We start from the raw sequence: 17,201 nt of genomic DNA on the forward strand, positions 1-17,201 counted from the left end.
TTTAGTTTCTGCTTAGTCCTTGGGAGGTCATATTACTAAAAAATATCTTTTGGTAGCAAGTTTGTTGTTGTTTTTTTTTTTTATATTAAATAAATGATGGATTCTGGGGGGGGGAGACAAAGGCCCTCTTCCTTAATTCTTTACCCATCTCTTCCTTCTTCTCTCTTCCTGCTCTTTTCTCTCCGCTTCCTTCTTCTCTCTTCCTTCTTCTCTCTTCCTTCTCTCTTCCCTCTTCTTCCTTTTTGTCCCTTCCTTGTCTTCTCTTCCTTCTCTCTTCCCTCTTCTTCCTTTTTGTCCCTTCCTTGTCTTCTCTTCCTTCTCTCTTCCCTCTTCTTCCTTTTGTCCCGTCTTCTTCTCTTCCTTCTTTCCTTTTCTTCTTTATGTTTTATTTTCAAATGTAATAACACCACTTAGCACTGACAGGATGAAAAGGCATTGAAATCTGTGTTACTTTCAAGTAGTAAAGTTCACTATTGAAATAAAATCCAGGGCAACGTTTTGGAAACATCTTGTTGTGTTGTTTGTATAAATTATTTAGCTGTGCAATAATTTTATCAATTTCCAATGTAATTCGAAACCTACTACTGTTAACATAGTTTTAAACCTTGATTGTCTCTTGAAGACACACACACATTGAGAGAATTGTAAGAAGCTTGAGCATTATCGTTTTTTATGTCTAGTTTCTCCAACATAGGTGTGTCCGGTCCACGGCGTCATCCTTACTTGTGGGATATTCTCTTCCCCAACAGGAAATGGCAAAGAGCCCAGCAAAGCTGGTCACATGATCCCTCCTAGGCTCCGCCTACCCCAGTCATTCTCTTTGCCGTTGTACAGGCAACATCTCCACGGAGATGGCTTAGAGTTTTTTAGTGTTTAACTGTAGTTTTTCATTATTCAATCAAGAGTTTGTTATTTTCAAATAGTGCTGGTACGTACTATTTACTCAGAAACAGAAAAGAGATGAAGAATTCTGTTTGTATGAGGAAAATGATTTTAGCAACCGTAACTAAAATCCATGGCTGTTCCACACAGGACTGTTGAGAGCAATTAACTTCAGTTGGGGGAACAGTTTGCAGTCCCTTGCTGCTTGAGGTATGACACATTCTAACAAGACGATGTAATGCTGGAAGCTGTCATTTTCCCTATGGGATCCGGTAAGCCATGTTTATTACGATTGTAAATAAGGGCTTCACAAGGGCTTATTTAAACTGTAGACTTTTTCTGGGCTAAATCGATTGATTATTAACACATATTTAGCCTTGAGGAATCATTTTATCTGGGTATTTTGATATAATAATATCGGCAGGCACTGTTTTAGACACCTTATTCTTTAGGGGCTTTCCCAAAGCATAGGCAGAGTCTCATTTTCGCGCCGGTGTTGCGCACTTGTTTTTGAGAGGCATGGCATGCAGTCGCATGTGAGAGGAGCTCTGATACTTATAAAGGACTTCTGAAGGCGTCATTTGGTATCGTATTCCCCTTTGGGTTTGGTTGGGTCTCAGCAAAGCAGATACCAGGAACTGTAAAGGGGTTTAAAGCTTAAAACGGCTCCGGTTCCGTTATTTTAAGGGTTAAAGCTTCCAAAATTGGTGTGCAATATTTTCAAGGCTTTAAGACGCTGTGGTGAAAATTTGGTGAATTTTGACCAATTCCTTCATGTTTTTTCGCAATTGCAGTAATAAAGTGTGTTCAGTTTAAAATTTAAAGTGACAGTAACGGTTTTATTTTAAAACGTTTTTTGTACTTTCTGATCAAGTTTATGCCTGTTTAACATGTCTGAACTACCAGATAGACTGTGTTCTGAATGTGGGGAAGCCAGAATTCCTATTCATTTAAATAAATGTGATTTATGTGATAATGACAATGATGCCCAAGATGATTCCTCAAGTGAGGGGAGTAAGCATGGTACTGCATCATTCCCTCCTTCGTCTACACGAGTCTTGCCCACTCAGGAGGCCCCTAGTACATCTAGCGCGCCAATACTCCTTACTATGCAACAATTAACGGCTGTAATGGATAATTCTGTCAAAAACATTTTAGCCAAAATTAACCCTTGTCAGCGTAAGCGTGGCTGCTCTGTTTTAGTTACTGAAGAGCATGACGACGCTGATATTAATATCTCTGAAGGGCCCCTAACCCAATCTGAGGGGGCCAGGGAGGTTTTGTCTGAGGGAGAAATTACTGATTTAGGGAACATTTCTCAGCAGGCTGAATCTGATGTGATTACATTTAAATTTAAATTGGAACATCTCCGCATTTTGCTTAAGGAGGTATTATCCACTCTGGATGATTGTGAAAATTTAGTCATCCCAGAGAAACTATGTAAAATGGACAAGTTCCTAGAGGTGCCGGGGCTCCCAGAAGCTTTTCCTATACCCAAGCGGGTGGCGGACATTGTTAATAAAGAATGGGAAAGGCCCGGTATTCCTTTCGTCCCTCCCCCCATATTTAAAAAATTGTTTCCTATGGTCGACCCCAGAAAGGACTTATGGCAGTCAGTCCCCAAGGTCGAGGGAGCGGTTTCTACTTTAAACAAACGCACCACTATTCCCATAGAGGATAGTTGTGCTTTCAAAGATCCTATGGATAAAAAATTAGAAGGTTTGCTTAAAAAGATGTTTGTTCAGCAGGGTTACCTTCTACAACCCATTTCATGCATTGTCCCTGTCACTACTGCCGCATATTTCTGGTTTGATGAACTGCTTAAGGTGCTCGATAGTGACTCTCCTCCTTATGAGGAGATTATGGACAGAATCAATGCTCTCAAATTGGCTAATTCTTTCACTCTAGACGCCTCTTTGCAATTGGCTAAGTTAGCGGCTAAGAACTCTGGGTTTGCTATTGTGGCGCGCAGAGCGCTTTGGTTGAAATCTTGGTCGGCTGATGCGTCTTCCAAGAACAAGCTACTAAACATTCCTTTCAAGGGGAAAACGCTGTTTGGTCCTGACTTGAAAGAGATTATCTCTGATATCACTGGGGGTAAGGGCCACGCCCTTCCTCAGGATCGGCCCTTCAAGGCAAAAAATAGACCTAATTTTCGTCCCTTTCGTAAAAACGGACCAGCCCAAGGTGCTACGTCCTCTAAGCAAGAGGGTAATACTTCTCAGGCCAAGCCAGCTTGGAGACCAATGCAAGGCTGGAACAAGGGAAAGCAGGCCAAGAAACCTGCCACTGCTACCAAGACAGCATGAAATATTGGCCCCCGATCCGGGACCGGATCTGGTGGGGGGCAGACTCTCTCTTTTCGCTCAGGCTTGGGCAAGAGATGTTCTGGATCCTTGGGCGCTAGAAATAGTCTCCCAGGGTTATCTTCTGGAATTCAAGGGACTTCCCCCAAGGGGGAGGTTCCACAGGTCGCAGTTGTCTTCAGACCACATAAAAAGACAGACGTTCTTACATTGTGTAGAAGACCTGTTAAAAATGGGAGTGATTCATCCTGTTCCATTAAGAGAACAAGGGATGGGGTTCTACTCCAATCTGTTCATAGTTCCCAAAAAAGAGGGAACGTTCAGACCAATCCTAGATCTCAAGATCTTAAACAAATTTCTCAAGGTCCCATCGTTCAAGATGGAAACCATTCGAACTATCCTTCCTTCCATCCAGGAAGGTCAATTCATGACCACGGTGGATTTAAAGGATGCGTATCTACATATTCCTATCCACAAGGAACATCATCGGTTCCTAAGGTTTGCATTCCTGGACAAACATTACCAGTTCGTGGCGCTTCCTTTCGGATTAGCCACTGCTCCAAGGATTTTCACAAAGGTACTAGGGTCCCTTCTAGCGGTGCTAAGACCAAGGGGCATTGCAGTAGTACCTTACCTGGACGACATTCTGATTCAAGCGTCGTCCCTTCCTCAAGCAAAGGCTCACACGGACATTGTCCTGGCCTTTCTCAGATCTCACGGCTGGAAAGTGAACGTGGAAAAGAGTTCTCTATCCCCGTCAACAAGGGTTCCCTTCTTGGGAACAATTATAGACTCCTTAGAAATGAGGATCTTTCTAACAGAGGCCAGAAAAACAAAGCTTCTGGACTCTTGTCGGATACTTCATTCCGTTCCTCTTCCTTCCATAGCTCAGTGCATGGAAGTGATCGGGTTGATGGTGGCGGCGATGGACATAGTTCCTTTTGCGCGCATTCATCTAAGACCATTACAACTGTGCATGCTCAGTCAGTGGAATAGGGACTATACAGACTTGTCTCCGAAGATACAAGTAAATCAGAGAACCAGAGACTCACTCCGTTGGTGGCTGTCCCTGGACAATCTGTCTCAAGGGATGATGTTCCACAGACCAGAGTGGGTCATTGTCACGACCGACGCCAGTCTGATAGGCTGGGGCGCGGTCTGGGGATCCCTGAAAGCTCAGGGTCTTTGGTCTCGGGAAGAATCTCTTCTACCGATAAATATTCTGGAACTGAGAGCGATATTCAATGCTCTCCAGGCCTGGCCCCAGCTTGCGAGGACCAGGTTCATACGGTTTCAATCAGACAACATGACGACTGTTGCGTACATCAACCATCAGGGGGGAACAAGGAGTTCCCTAGCGATGGAAGAAGTAACCAAAATTATTCTTTGGGCGGAGTCTCACTCCTGCCACCTGTCTGCTATCCACATCCCAGGAGTGGAAAATTGGGAAGCGGATTTTCTGAGTCGGCAGACATTGCATCCGGGGGAGTGGGAACTCCATCCGGAAATCTTTGCCCAAGTCACTCACCTGTGGGGCATTCCAGACATGGATCTGATGGCCTCTCGTCAGAACTTCAAAGTTCCTTGCTACGGGGCCAGATCCAGGGATCCCAAGGCGGCTCTAGTGGATGCACTAGTAGCACCTTGGACCTTCAAACTAGCTTATGTGTTCCCGCCATTTCCTCTCATCCCCAGGCTGATAGCCAGGATCAAGCAGGAGAGGGCGTCGGTGATCTTGATAGCTCCTGCGTGGCCACGCAGGACTTGGTATGCAGATCTGGTGAATATGTCATCGGCTCCACCTTGGAAGCTACCTTTGAGACGAGACCTTCTTGTTCAGGGTCCGTTCGAACATCCGAATCTGGTTTCACTCCAGCTGACTGCTTGGAGATTGAACGCTTGATTTTATCGAAGCGAGGATTCTCAGATTCTGTTATCGATACTCTTGTTCAGGCCAGAAAGCCTGTGACTAGAAAGATTTACCATAAAATTTGGAAAAAATATATCTGTTGGTGTGAATCTAAAGGATTCCCTTGGGACAAGGTTAAGATTCCTAGGATTCTATCCTTCCTTCAAGAAGGATTGGAAAAAGGATTATCTGCAAGTTCCCTGAAGGGACAGATTTCTGCCTTGTCGGTATTACTTCACAAAAAGCTGGCAGCTGTGCCAGATGTTCAAGCCTTTGTTCAGGCTCTGGTTAGAATCAAGCCTGTTTACAAACCTTTGACTCCTCCTTGGAGTCTCAATTTAGTTCTTTCAGTTCTTCAGGGGGTTCCGTTTGAACCCTTACATTCCGTTGATATTAAGTTATTATCTTGGAAAGTTTTGTTTTTAGTTGCGATTTCTTCTGCTAGAAGAGTCTCAGAATTATCTGCTCTGCAGTGTTCTCCTCCTTATCTGGTGTTCCATGCAGATAAGGTGGTTTTACGTACTAAACCTGGTTTTCTTCCAAAAGTTGTTTCTAACAAAAACATTAACCAGGAGATTATCGTACCTTCTCTGTGTCCAAAACCAGTTTCAAAGAAGGAACGTTTGTTGCACAATTTGGATGTTGTTCGCGCTCTAAAATTCTATTTAGATGCTACAAAGGATTTTAGACAAACATCTTCCTTGTTTGTTGTTTATTCAGGTAAAAGGAGAGGTCAAAAAGCAACTTCTACCTCTCTCTCTTTTTGGATTAAAAGCATCATCAGATTGGCTTACGAGACTGCTGGACGGCAGCCTCCCGAAAGAATCACAGCTCATTCCACTAGGGCTGTGGCTTCCACATGGGCCTTCAAGAACGAGGCTTCTGTTGATCAGATATGTAGGGCAGCGACTTGGTCTTCACTGCACACTTTTACCAAATTTTACAAGTTTGATACTTTTGCTTCTTCTGAGGCTATTTTTGGGAGAAAGGTTTTGCAAGCCGTGGTGCCTTCCATTTAGGTGACCTGATTTGCTCCCTCCCTTCATCCGTGTCCTAAAGCTTTGGTATTGGTTCCCACAAGTAAGGATGACGCCGTGGACCGGACACACCTATGTTGGAGAAAACAGAATTTATGTTTACCTGATAAATTTCTTTCTCCAACGGTGTGTCCGGTCCACGGCCCGCCCTGGTTTTTTTAATCAGGTCTGATATTTTATTTTCTTTAACTACAGTCACCACGGTACCATATGGTTTCTCCTATGCAAATATTCCTCCTTAACGTCGGTCGAATGACTGGGGTAGGCGGAGCCTAGGAGGGATCATGTGACCAGCTTTGCTGGGCTCTTTGCCATTTCCTGTTGGGGAAGAGAATATCCCACAAGTAAGGATGACGCCGTGGACCGGACACACCGTTGGAGAAAGAAATTTATCAGGTAAACATAAATTCTGTTTTTTTAAATTTTTAAAGAAGATCTACATGAAAATAAAATTAGTGTAACATCGATTGGACTTTGAAGCTTTTGCCTTCTACCTGAACATCTGAGTTATGTTGTTTGGGTTTATTAATTGTATATATTGTGCATACAGTAATTTGTATGGATTTCTGACACAATCTGAAAAGTCTGTGGTGTGCTGTATCAGGAGTAAATAATCGGTCATAAAATATCTCCTCACATTTTGTCTTTAGGTATTTTGATGCATCTACAGGCAAATTTAGCAAGACAGCCACCAACGCAGATGGCAAGAAGCTGCCCCGTACATTCAGCCAGCTCGTTCTGGATCCTATCTTCAAGGTAATGTTTTGGAAAGGTGGGTAGTTAAACGAAACCATTTGGGTCTGTTTATGAGAACCAAAACATTTTAATAACACCAGCAATTTTCACATAAGTAAACGCAGCCATTACAAAAGATAATTTACAGGGAAACTAAACTTTCATGATACAGACAAAAAGTGCAATAAAAAAGTTTACCGCTACATGTGTATTTAATTAGTCCCAAATGTGATAACATTACACAGAAGTATCCTCAAGGGTCCTTTTATCTATTCTTTTCTTCAAGTTGTTGTCTACTGCAATTTCCATGTAGAGTATGAACTCTTACTTAATTGTGTTTCCTAAACATACAGCTAATTGTGGACCAGATTACGAGTGGCGCGCTAAATGTTGCGCACAAGCGATATCCGGTTTATTGTAGGTGTTTGCGTGTTTCTGAAGTAGCGCGCGCATTACAAGTTTAACGTAAACGTGTTTGCTCAAGCGCAATTTAATGGGCAACGGGTTAGCACAAGCTCAGAGCTCTGGTTAACTGTTACGCTCAAATAAAATATGTCACAAAATACATCAAAAAACATAATTTATGTAAGAACTTACCTGATAAATTCATTTCTTTCATATTGGCAAGAGTCCATGAGCTAGTGACATATGGGATATACAATCCTACCAGGAGGGACAAAGTTTCCCAAACCTCAAAATGCCTATAAATACACCCTTCACCACACCCACAATTCAGTTTAACGAATAGCCAAGCAGTGGGGTGATAAAGAAAGGAGTAGAAAGCATCAACAAAGGAAATTTGGAAATAATTGTGCTTTAAACAAAAAATCATAACCACCATAAAAAGGGTGGGCCTCGTGGACTCTTGCCAATATGAAAGAAATGAATTTATCATTTTTCTTTCATGTAATTGGCAAGAGTCCATGAGCTAGTGACATATTGGGATATCAATACCCAAGATGTGGAGTCTTCCATTCAAGAGTCACTAGAGAGGGAGGGAATAAAAATAAAAACAGCCATATTCCGCTGAAAAAATTAATCCACAACCCAAAAAAATAGGTTTATTTCATTTTTGAAAGAAAAAAACTTAAAACAAAATCAGAAGAATCAAACTGAAACAGCTGCCTGAAGAACTTTTCTACCAAAAACTGCTTCCGAAGAAGCAAATACATCAAAACGGTAGAATTTAGTAAATGTATGTAAAGAGGACCAAGTCGCCGCTTTGCAAATCTGATCAACTGAAGCTTCATTCTTAAAAGCCCACGAAGTGGACACTGATCTAGTAGAATGAGCTGTAATTCTCTGAGGCGGGGCCTGACCCGACTCCAAATAAGCTTGATGAAATTAAAGTTTCAACCAAGAGGCCAAGGAAATAGCAGAAGCCTTCTGACCTTTCCTAGGACCAGAAAATAAAACAAATAGACTTGAAGTCTTCCTGAAATCTTTAGTAGCTTCCACATAATATTTCAAAGCTCTTACCACATTCAAAGAATGTAAGGATCTTTCCAAAGAATTCTTAGGATTAGGACACAAGGAAGGGACAACAATTTCTCTATTAATGTTGTTAGAATTCACAACCTTAGGTAAAAATTGAAAAGAAGTCCGCAAAACTGCCTTATCCTGATGAAAAATCAGAAAAGGAGACTCACAAGAAAGAGCAGATAGCTCAGAAACTCTTCTAGCAGAAGAGATAGCCAAAAGGAACAACACTTTCCAAGAAAGTAGTTTAAGGTCCAAAGAATGCATAGGCTCAAATGGAGGAGCCTGTAAAGCCTTCAGAACCAAATTAAGACTCCAAGGAGGAAAAATTGATTTAATGACAGGCTTAATACGAACTAAAGCCTGTACAAAACAGTGAATATCAGGAAGTATAGCAATCTTTCTGTGAAATAAAACAGAAAGAGCGGAGATTTGACCTTTCAAGGAACTTGCAGATAAACCCTTATCCAAACCATCCTGAAGGAACTGTAAAATTCTAGGAATTCTAAAAGAATGCCAGGAGAATTTATGAGAAGAACACCATGAAATGTAAGTCTTCCAAACTCTATAATAAATCTTTCTAGAGACAGATTTACGAGCTTGTAACATAGTATTAATCACTGAGTCAGAGAAACCTCTATGACTTAGAACTAAGCGTTCAATTTCCATACCTTCATATTTAATGATTTGAGATCCTGATGGAAAAACGGACCTTGAGATAGTAGGTCCGGCCGTAACAGAAGTGGCCAAGGCGGGCAACTGGACATTCGAACCAGATCCGCATACCAAAACCTGTGTGGCCATGCTGGAGCCACCAGCAACACAAAAGACTGTTCCATGATGATTTTGGAGATCACTCTTGGAAGGAGAACTAGAGGCGGGAAGATGTAAGCAGGATGATAACACCAAGGAAGTGTCAGTGCATCCACTGCTTCCGCCTGAACATCCCTGGACCTGGACAGGTATCTGGGAAGTTTCTTGTTTAGATGAGAGGCCATGAGTTCTATCTCTGGAAGACCCCACATCTGAACAATCTGAGAAAACACATCTGGATGGAGAGACCACTCCCCTGGATGTAAAGTCTGGCGGCTGAGATAATCCGCCTCCCAATTGTCTACACCTGGGATATGCACTGCAGAGATTAGACAGGAGCTGGATTCCGCCCAAGCAAGTATCCGAGATACTTCTTTCATAGCTTGGGGACTGTGAGTCCCACCCTGATGATTGACATAAGCCACAGTTGTGATATTGTCTGTCTGAAAACAAATGTACGGTTCTCTCTTTAGCAGAGGCCAAAACTGAAGAGCCCTGAGAATTGCACGGAGTTCTAAAATATTTATTGGTAATCTCGCCTCTTGAGATTTCCAAACCCCTTGTGCTGTCAGAGATCCCCAAACAGCTCCCCAACCTGAAAGACTCGCATCTGTTGAGATCACAGTCCAGGTTGGCCGAACAAAAAAAGCCCCTTGAACCAAACGATGGTGATCTAACCACCAAGTTAGAGATTGTTGTACATTGGGATTCAAGGATATTAATTGTGATATCTTTGTATAATCCCTGCACCATTGATTCAGCATGCAAAGCTGTAGAGGTCTCATGTGAAAACGAGCAAAGGGGATCGCGTCCGATGCTGCAGTCATGAGACCTAAAACTTCCATGCACATAGCCACCGAAGGGAATGACTGAAACTGAAGGTGCCGGCATGCTGCGACCAATTTTAAACGTCTCTTGTCTGTTAGAGACAGAGTCATGGATACTGAATCTATCTGGAAGCTTAAAAAGGTGACCTTTGTCTGAGGAATCAAGAAACTTTTTGGTAAATTGATCCTCCATCCATGTTTCTGAAGAAACAACACTAGTTGATTCGTGTGAGATTCTGCAGTATGTAAAGACTGAGCTAGTACCAAGATATCGTCCAAATAAGGAAACTGATTACAGATAGAAGGGCACCCAGAACCTTTGAAAAGATTCTTGGAGCTGTTGCTAGGCCAAATGGAAGAGCAACAAATTGCTAATGCTTGTCTAGAAAAGAGAATCTCAGAAACTGATAGTGTTCTGGATGTATCGGAATATGAAGGTATGCATCGTGCAAGTCTATTGTGGACATATAATGTCCTTGCTGAACAAAAGGCAGAATAGTCCTTATAGTCACCATCTTGAAAGTTGGTACTCTTACATAACGATTCAAAATTTTCAGATCCAGAACTGGTCTGAATAAATTTTCTTTCTTTGGTACAATGAATAGGTTTGAATAAAACCCCAAACCTTGTTCCTGAGAAGGAACTGGCATGATTACCCCTGAAGACTCCAGGTCTGAAACACACTTCAGAAAAGCCTGAGCTTTTACTGGATTTACAGGGATGCGTGAGAGAAAAAATCTTCTCACAGGAGGTCTTACTTTGAATCCTATTCGATACCCCTGAGAGACAATGCTCTGAATCCAATGATTTTGGACAGATTTTATCCAAAAATCCTTGAAAAACCTTAATCTGCCCCCTACCAGCTGAGCTGGAATGAGGGCCGCACCTTCATGCGGACTTAGGGGCAGACTTTGGTTTCCTAAATGGCTTGGATTTATTCCAATTTGAGGAAGGCTTCCAACTGGAAGCAGATTCCTTGGGAGGAGGATTGAGTTTTTGTTCCTTATTCTGACGAAAGTAACGAAAACGGTTAGAAGCCTTAGATTTACCCTTAGGTTTTTTATCCTGAGGCAGAAAAACTCCTTTTCCTCCAGTGATAGTTGAAATAATAGAATCCAACTGAGAACCAAATAAATCATTACCTTGGAAAGAAAGAGATAGTAATCTAGATTTAGATGTCATATCAGCATTCCAAGATTTAAGCCACAAAGCTCTTCTAGCTAATACAGCTAAAGACATGGATCTAACATCAATTTTGATAATATAAAAAATGGCATCACAAATAAAATTATTAGCATGTTGCAGTAAGCGAGTAATGCTAGATATGTCAAGATCCAATTCTCGTTGCGCTAAATTCTCCAACCAAAAAGTTGAGGCAGCCGCAACATCAGCCAAAGAAATAGCAGGTCTGAGAAGATGACCTGAATATAAATAGGCCTTTCTTAGATAGGATTCAAGCTTCCTATCTAAAGGATCCTTAAAGGAAGTACTATCTTCCATAGGAATAGTGGTACGTTTAGCAAGAGTAGAAATAGCCCCATCAACTTTGGGGATTTTTTTCCAAAACTCTATAGATTTTGCTGGTAACGGATACAATTTTTTAAACCTTGAAGAAGGAATTAAAGAAGTACCTGGCTTATTACATTCCCTAGAAATCATATCAGAAATAGCCTCAGGAATGGGAAAAACACCTGGGGAAACCACAGGAGGTTTAAAAACAGCATTTAAACGTTTGTTAGACTGAACTTCAATAGGACTGGTTACCTCAATATCCAAAGTAATTAACACTTCTTTTAATAAAGAATGCATATACTCTATTTTAAATAAGTAGATTTGTCAGTGTCAATGTCTGAGGAAGGATCTTCTGAATCAGATAGATCCTCATCAGAAGAGGATAAATTATTATGTTGCTGGTCATTTGAAATTTCATCAGCTAAATGAGAAGTTTTAAAAAACCTTTTACGTTTATTAGAAGGTGGAAATGCAGACAAAGCCTTCAGAATAGAATCAGATACAAATTCTTTAAAATTTACAGGTCTATCATGTACATTAGAAGTTGAAGGAACTGCAACTGGCAATGTACTATTACCGATGGAAACACTATCTGCATGTTTATGATGACAACTATTACAAATGATATTTGGTGGAATAATTTCTACACTCTTACAACAAATGCACTTATCTTTGGTAGAACCGATGTCAGGCTGCAATGTTCCAGCAGAAACTTCTGAGCCAGGATTAGATTGGGACATCTTGCTCAATGTAAGAGAAAAAACAACATATACAGCAAAATTATCTATTTCCTTATATGGAATGGGAAAATAATGCAAAAGCATAGGCCTCTGATAGAGAAAAAAAGCAAGAGGCAAACATCAATGGGGTATTGAAATAATGAAAAAAATTTGGCGCCAAGTATGACGCACAACGTAATGTAAACTTTTTTGGCACCACAAATAACCGGAGATGACACACTCGCGTCACTAATGACGCCGCCGTGTGAAAGGTCTCGGCGTCACGTATGACGCCGGAAATGACGAAGAATGACGCAATAAAGTTTAGCATTTGACGCACCCGCTGGCCTAATACCCGCAATAGCAAGAAGTAGTCAATTGAAAAAAAGACTAAACCCCAGGTAAGAAATAAATTTCTTAAAATGTTTAAATTCCCCAAATATGAAACTGACAGTCTGCTGAAGGAAATACATGAACCTGACTCATGGCAAATATAAGTACAATACATATATTTAGATCTTTATATAATGCATAAAGTGCCAAACCATAGCTGAGGTGTCTTAAGTAATAAAAAACATACTTACCAAAAGACACCCATCCACATATAGCAGATAGCCAAACCAGTACTGAAACAGTTATCAGTAGAGGTAATGGTACATAAGAGTATATCGTCGATCTGAAAAGGGAGGTAGGAGATAAATCTCTACGACCGATAACAGAGAACCTATGAAATAGACCCCCGTTAGGGAAATCATTGTATTCAAATAAGTAATACTCCCTTCACGTCCCTCTGACATTCGCTGTACTCTGAGAGGAATAGGGCTTCAACAATGCTGAGAAGCGCATATCAACGTAGAAATCTTAGCACAAACTTACTTCACCACCTCCATAGGAGGCAAAGCTTGTAAAACTAAATTGTGGGTGTGGTGAGGGGTGTATTTATAGGCATTTTGAGGTTTGGGAAACTTTGCCCCTCCTGGTAGGATTGTATATCCCATATGTCACTAGCTCATGGACTCTTGCCAATTACATGAAAGAAATACATTTAAAAATAGTTACTCATAATAACAGTAAAAAATTATTTAAAAAAATATTACATACAAAGTTAAACGGGCTCAAAGATATGAGGTATATATATATATATATATATAAACAAGTTAACGTCCAGCACCAATTCTGTCCTCGGTAAGGGTGCAAGCAGCCGCTGTCTCACCTTGACAGGTATTGATATGCAAAATAGAAATGGCTGCAGCACTCCAAGTTGTTTTTTTTATAACATTTTTATTACAAGCAGTGAAATACAGGTGACGTTTCGGGCTTCTGCCCTTTCTCAAGCCAAGTGATTAGTACATAATCCAACTCCACCTTTTATAGGCAGTCCATGTGACACAACACAGGTGTAAATAATTACAATTGTGATAATACATATTCCTTCAACAGAATAAAAATAATCAATAAACAGTGATTTTGTTTCATAATCATAACTATGCATTTCTTATACAAAAAACCTTGTGATTTTCAACATATGTAATTCTTTAAACACCTTCTTATTATTAAATATTTAGTGTTAATATGAGGAAAATATAAAGTGACCTTAACAGTTCATTATCTTATCTGTGAATTATGTGAGATACTTTCATGTTAGTGATTTTTCATTACCATTTATTAATGCTATTTAAAAAAATCTTTATTATATTAAAAACAGTAATCAAACTAACAACTAAATTCTAATCTTGCAAGATATGTTTTTTCTCTGATGGATGTTAAACAGGGGAATGCACACACTCCAATATTATTTACTATATGTAAACCATAACAACAGCATTCGAAATAAAAACCTTATTTCTTCTGTTATGTGTGATCAGTCCACGGGTCATCATTACTTCTGGGATATAACTCCTCCCCAACAGGAAATGCAAGAGGATTCACCCAGCAGAGCTGCATATAGCTCCTCCCCTCTACGTCAGTCCCAGTCATTCTCTTGCACCCAACAACTAGATAGGATGTGTGAGAGGACTATGGTGATTATACTTAGTTTTTATGACTTCAATCAAAAGTTTGTTATTTTAAAATAGCACCGGAGCGTGTTATTACTTCTCTGGCAGAGTTTGAGGAAGAATCTGTCAGAGTTTTTTACTATGATTTTAACCGGAGTAGTTAAGATCATATTGCTGTTCTCGGCCATCTGAGGGAGGTAAAGGCTTCAGATCAGGGGACAGCGGGCAGATGAATCTGCATTGAGGTATGTAGCAGTTTTTATTTTCTGAATGGAATTGATGAGAAAATCCTGCCATACCGTTAAAATGACATGTATGTATACACTTCAGTATTCTGGGGATGGTATTTCACCGGAACTACTCTGTTAAAGGTCACTAATCCTTTTTAATAACTATTTATCATGTTAAACGTTTTTGCTGGAATGTAGAATCGTTTACATTGCTGAGGTACTGTGTGAATAAATATTTGGGCATTATTTTCCACTTGGCAGTTTTTTTTTTTTTTTTTTGCTTTAATTGTGACAGTTTCGTTTCTCTTCACTGCTGTGTGGGAGAGGGAGGGGCCGTTTTTGGCGCTCTTTGCTACGCATCAAAAAATACCAGTCAGTTACTTTTATATTTCCTGCATGATCCGGTTCATCTCTGATAGATCTCAGGGGTCTTCAAACTTCTTTGAAGGGAGGTAAATTCTCTCAGCAGAGCTGTGAGAATTCTTATAGTGACTGTGAATAAAAACGTTGCTTTGTATTTTTTATGTCAAATTTAATTATTGTTATTTTACTAATGGGAACAAACCTTTGCTAAAAGTTTTGTTGTTTTTAAAGTTTGATGCTATAACTGTTTTTCAGTTCATTATTTCAACTGTCATTTAATCGTTAGTACCTCTTCGAGGCACAGTACGTTTTTTGCTAAAAAAGATTATAACCAAGTTGTAAGTTTTTTGCTAGTGTGTTAAACATGTCTGACTCAGAGGAAGATATCTGTGTCATTTGTTCCAATGCCAAGGTGGAGCCCAATAGAAATTTATGTACTAACTGTATTGATGCTACTTTAAATAAAAGTCAATCTGTACAATGTGAACAAATTTCACCAAACAGCGAGGGGAGAGTTATGCCGACTAACTCGCCTCACGCGGCAGTACCTGCATCTCCCGCCCGGGAGGTGCGTGATATTTTGGCGCCTAGTACATCTGGGCGGCCATTACAGATAACATTACAAGATATGGCTACTGTTATGACTGAAGTTTTGTCTAAATTACCAGAACTAAGAGGCAAGCGTGATCACTCTGGGGTGAGAACAGAGTGCGCTGACAATGCTAGGGCCATGTCTGATACTGCGTCACAGCTCGCAGAGCATGAGGACGGAGAGCTTCATTCTGTGGGTGACGGTTCTGATCCAAACAGATTGGACTCAGATATTTCAAATTTTAAATTTAAATTGGAGAACCTCCGTGTATTACTAGGGGAGGTCTTAGCAGCTCTCAACGATTGTAACACCGTTGCAATACCAGAGAAACTGTGTAGGTTGGATAAATACTTTGCGGTACCGGCGAGTACTGACGTTTTTCCTATACCTAAGAGACTAACTGAAATTGTTACTAAGGAGTGGGATAGACCCGGTGTGCCGTTCTCACCCCCTCCAATATTTAGAAAGATGTTTCCAATAGACGCCACCACTCGGGACTTATGGCAAACGGTCCCCAAGGTGGAGGGAGCAGTTTCTACTTTAGCTAAGCGTACCACTATCCCGGTGGAGGATAGCTGTGCTTTCTCAGATCCAATGGATAAAAAATTAGAGGGTTACCTTAAGAAAATGTTTGTTCAACAAGGTTTTATATTACAACCCCTTGCATGTATCGCGCCGATTACGGCTGCGGCAGCATTTTGGATTGAGTCGCTTGAAGAGAACCTTAGTTCATCTACGCTAGACGACATTACGGACAGGCTTAGAGTCCTTAAACTAGCTAATTCCTTCATTTCGGAGGCCGTAGTACATTTAACCAAACTTACGGCTAAGAACTCAGGATTCGCCATACAGGCACGTAGGGCGCTGTGGCTAAAATCCTGGTCAGCTGATGTTACTTCTAAGTCCAAACTACTTAATATACCTTTCAAGGGGCAGTCTTTATTTGGGCCCGGTTTGAAAGAGATTATCGCTGACATTACAGGAGGTAAGGGCCACGCCCTACCTCAAGACAAAGCCAAAGCTAAGGCTAGACAGTCTAATTTTCGTCCCTTTCGGAACTTCAAAACAGGAGCAGCATCAACCTCCACTGCACCAAAACAGGAAGGAGCTGTTGCTCGTTACAGGCAAGGCTGGAAGCCTAACCAGTCCTGGAACAAGAGCAAGCAGGCCAGGAAACCTGCTGCTGCCCCAAAGACAGCATGAACCGAGAGCCCCCGATCCGGGACCGGATCTAGTGGGGGGCAGACTCTCTCTCTTCGCCCAGGCCTGGGCAAGAGATGTTCAGGATCCCTGGGCACTAGAGATCATATCTCAGGGATACCTTCTAGACTTCAAATTATCTCCCCCAAGAGGGAGATTTCATCTGTCAAGGTTGTCAACAAACCAGATAAAGAAAGAAGCGTTTCTACGCTGCGTACAAGATCTGTTAATAATGGGAGTGATCCATCCGGTTCCGCGGTCGGAACAAGGACAAGGGTTCTACTCAAACCTGTTTGTGGTTCCCAAAAAAGAGGGAACTTTCAGGCCAATCTTAGATTTAAAGATTCTAAACAAATTCCTAAGAGTTCCATCGTTCAAAATGGAAACTATTCGGACAATCTTACCCATGATCCAAGAGGGTCAGTACATGACCACAGTGGATTTAAAGGATGCTTACCTTCACATACCGATCCACAAAGATCATCACCGGTATCTAAGGTTTGCCTTCTTAAACAGGCACTACCAGTTTGTAGCTCTTCCATTCGGATTGGCTACGGCTCCAAGAATCTTCACAAAGGTTCTGGGTGCCCTTCTGGCGGT

At 41.0% G+C, this 17,201-nt stretch overlaps 1 protein-coding gene across 1 annotated transcript in view; it reads left to right on the forward strand.

Moving 5' to 3' along the window:
- LOC128648424 (elongation factor 2) overlaps positions 1–17,201 on the forward strand; it is a 196,233-nt gene that overhangs the window by 67,523 nt on the left and 111,509 nt on the right. The window contains exon 6 of the mRNA XM_053701080.1: positions 6,785–6,890. Within this exon, the coding sequence (XP_053557055.1) occupies positions 6,785–6,890 (106 nt within the window). The remainder of the gene's footprint in view (positions 1–6,784; positions 6,891–17,201) is intronic.

Source organism: Bombina bombina, chromosome 2 (assembly GCF_027579735.1).
Source record: "Bombina bombina isolate aBomBom1 chromosome 2, aBomBom1.pri, whole genome shotgun sequence".
Lineage (NCBI taxonomy): Eukaryota > Metazoa > Chordata > Amphibia > Anura > Bombinatoridae > Bombina > Bombina bombina.